Source organism: Camellia sinensis, chromosome 5 (assembly GCF_055761805.1).
Source record: "Camellia sinensis isolate YWXY chromosome 5, ASM5576180v1, whole genome shotgun sequence".
NCBI lineage: Eukaryota > Viridiplantae > Streptophyta > Magnoliopsida > Ericales > Theaceae > Camellia > Camellia sinensis.
The window spans coordinates 42,140,988-42,144,093 of record NC_138965.1 but is presented as its reverse complement, the minus strand read 5'-3'; the positions used below and the strand labels follow the sequence as shown (position 1 = coordinate 42,144,093).

The following is a 3,106-nucleotide window of genomic DNA, read 5'->3' as shown; positions in this document are numbered from 1 at the left end:
CTACAAGGCATGCTGCCCATCACGTCTCAAATGGGCATCCTCAGCCAAGTGAAACGACCTCCCAGCTCCAGCCACCTAAACAAACATTCAGACGTATTATTAGGCTACAGTTGACTGAAAGTAAATAAATTATGATTTTAATAATTATCTGACACATAATATGATACTCACCAATGCCTCAAGATAAGGGCCAACTCCCTGATATCCAGACTCAGACACGTGGCTCGGATTCCCGACTAGTAGGTGTGTATGTCGCCGATACCACAACATGTAAGGGTTGGAAGAGGGGATCACCTCATCGTTGTAGTCAGCATGTACAATACTATCCCGACGGGCATCTCATAACTGTATATATCGCATATAAAACAGATGCCAGTCAGTGCCAGCTCGGCCACGCCTATCAGTGACGTGCAACTGCCACTCAGTGTCGAACCGATCCGGCATGGACTGCACCCGACCAAACGGTCGGAGGACACGATGGGGGAGATGCCACTCAACCACATCAAAATAAATAAGTGGCACTCTCGCCATCCATATCTCTTGACCCAGTCGGCAGTAGTCGGGGACCGTACCGAGGACCCCAGCGTAAGGCTGCCAGATAAACTGCAATGACGATAAATAAATTAAATTTTGCTCGTGAACTCAAAACATATACAATGAAGAAGACAACTAAAATGCAATCAAAAAATTTCATACCTCGCCCTCGATCATCCGGTCCAACTGGTCTCTATAAACTACCACTACGTGGGTCGAGACGACCTCGTGGCCCATGTCAACCCTCCACCGGCTACCTCACGGTCCGGTGGGCAACTGCATGTCCCCCTCACCCATAGGCAGCTCACCAGGACCAACCAGTTGCCGCCTAGACGGGGCAATGCGAATCAATCTCTCCCATGCCCAAATCTGCAATAGTTTGAACACAATTACAATACTGACATATGGCATACAATATGAATTGACATGTAATAAAATTGTTACTAACCTGTAGCAACACAGGTGGTCCTCCAATCTCCCTCGTACCCACCTGAGTTGCTCGACATAGCATCCTATACAACCATGCCAAAGCCGCGCTACCCCAGCTGTACTGCCCAATCTCCTCAATGTCTCTCAGCAATGGCAAGTACATCAGCTTGACCAGGTTCTGTGACTTATCAGGGAGAAGTACCCCTCCAATAAGCCACAGAATATATGCTCGGGTATGCTGCTGTACCAACTCATCTGGAGCATGATCTGAAAGATGAGCAAAGTGCTCGCCCAGCCACCTCACCCTCACTCTACCCGCCTGTAAATCTGCTGGTGTAGGTGCTACTCCCAATAGCTCAGCACATAGGGCTATCCACTGCTCCGTCGCGATAGATGGGTCAACTCCAGTAACTGCTCGGCCATCAATCCGAAGACCATATAGGACGGATACGCCCTGCAACATGACGGTGGCCTCCCTGATCGGGAAATGGAATGTATGAGTCTCTGTGCGCCACTTCTCGACGAGAGCAGTGATGAGTGCGTGGTCCAGTCGAATATGCCCGATACAATACACACCATAGAATCTCGCGCGTAATAGATACTGCAAGACTCTATGGTCCAACGGGTGCTCCCACAATCCAGAATCTGCTCGACGACATGTCAACACGGTGCGTGCCTCATCCTGCACAACAGAATGACCAATTTAAATAATAACATTATCACGAAATATACAACAGAAATGCAATGTATTTTAATTGTAGGCGTAAAGTCCAACAAACGTTATTGCATACCGGACGGTCCCACATACTGTTAGCCCGATGTGCCTGTCTGAACAGTGGAACCTCCTCAAGTACATGTGCCATGAAGCCTGTACAACTGAAATATTAGATCATCCATATCAAAATCTCATTTAATCATAACATAATAACAGAGAAAACTGTAATTATTGATTTTGTACTTAACGATGTAAAATACAATGAAGTAAATGTTATGGGTTCGAGAAAAGACAAATTTATGTGCCACTTACACGGAAGCAATTCGAAATTAATGATTACATTTATGGCATATTTGACAAAACTTAAATATTGATTTTGTAATGCTAAAAGTTTGAATAAATTATAATTTTTGTAAAATACATATAAAATTTTGTAATTGTGAACAATAACTGTAGCATTCCAATTTTTAAAATTTTAATTTATAATAGGTTAATTTTTTTTAAAATTTGTAAATTTTTTAAATTATACAATGTGAACAATGATTGCAGCATTTGATATTTAATTTATTCAAAAATATGAAATTTTGAAATGGTAGAAGAACTACGTGATTAAGTATAGAATCATGTAATACACATTTTCAATCAAGTACACGGTGAAAAATTAGTACACATTTTCAATAAATTATACAAGTTTGAATAAGTTATACATATTTTCAATTTTGCATTACACATTTTTTAATCAAGTACACATTTTGTAATACACATTTTAAATGTACGACCCCGTTTACAAATACAGAATTTAAAAATACATAATTAAATGATCTATTACAAATGAAGAATTTCAAAATGATATATTACAACATGTAAGTATTACATAGTCTTCATCGACCAAGTCGCGCCGGACATATTCGCCTGTCATGACCTGTCTGGTGGCACTCACTGCAACGAGCTGTCAAACGCCTGTCTGATATATCCATCTCATTTGGAATACGAGCCATAGATGTACGACCCCGTTTTACTTCTCGCAGACGAACTTCATTAGGCAATAAGGTCCACTGTGGATCATCCCAATAATCTTGATGCGGTATTGGATTGAATTTAGTTTTCCAAACCCTCATGTATACAAGACGCCTATATATTGGATCAACGTACTGGAATGGATTGTCACCGCATTCAGACATTACAGGGAGCATATGAGAACATGGATAGTGTCTTATCTCATATTTCCCACAACTGCACGTGGGTTGATTCATTCGCACAATCTGTCTATTGCGACCTCGTCCACGGCGAAAAGATGTTTACACCTCAAATACACGGCGGGGCCTATAAGACAATATTGATTCAAACTAATCAAGTTCATGTTTTTAGGTGTAATTAACTTAACAACATAATAATAACAATTTTTTCACATTACAAACTAACCTGTCA

General features: G+C 41.1%; 1 protein-coding gene across 1 annotated transcript; it reads right to left on the bottom strand.

Annotated features, from left to right (window-relative positions):
• On the bottom strand, positions 1-2,676 carry LOC145791370 (serine/threonine-protein phosphatase 7 long form homolog). Its single transcript, XM_082871720.1, has 5 exons — positions 2,619-2,676; positions 1,755-1,831; positions 1,211-1,645; positions 983-1,141; positions 1-75 (listed from the first exon to the last, which is right to left on the bottom strand). The coding sequence occupies exons 1-5, from the start codon at positions 2,674-2,676 to the stop codon at positions 1-3; spliced, it is 804 nt and encodes a 267-aa protein (XP_082727846.1).
• Positions 2,677-3,106: the final 430 nt, after the last annotated feature.

What these genes read in the sequence shown, in the direction of transcription:
- LOC145791370 (XM_082871720.1), bottom strand. Translation starts at nt 2,676, where the DNA reads ATGGCTCGTATTCCAAATGAGATGGATATATCAGACAGGCGTTTGACA. An exon ending in GCGTTTGACAGCTCGTTGCA is followed by an intron (nt 1,832 to 2,618) that starts GTGAGTGCCACC and finishes TCAGTTGTACAG; the next exon opens with GCTTCATGGCACATGTACTT. An exon ending in ATCATGCTCCAGATGAGTTG is followed by an intron (nt 1,142 to 1,210) that starts GTACAGCAGCAT and finishes GATAAGTCACAG; the next exon opens with AACCTGGTCAAGCTGATGTA.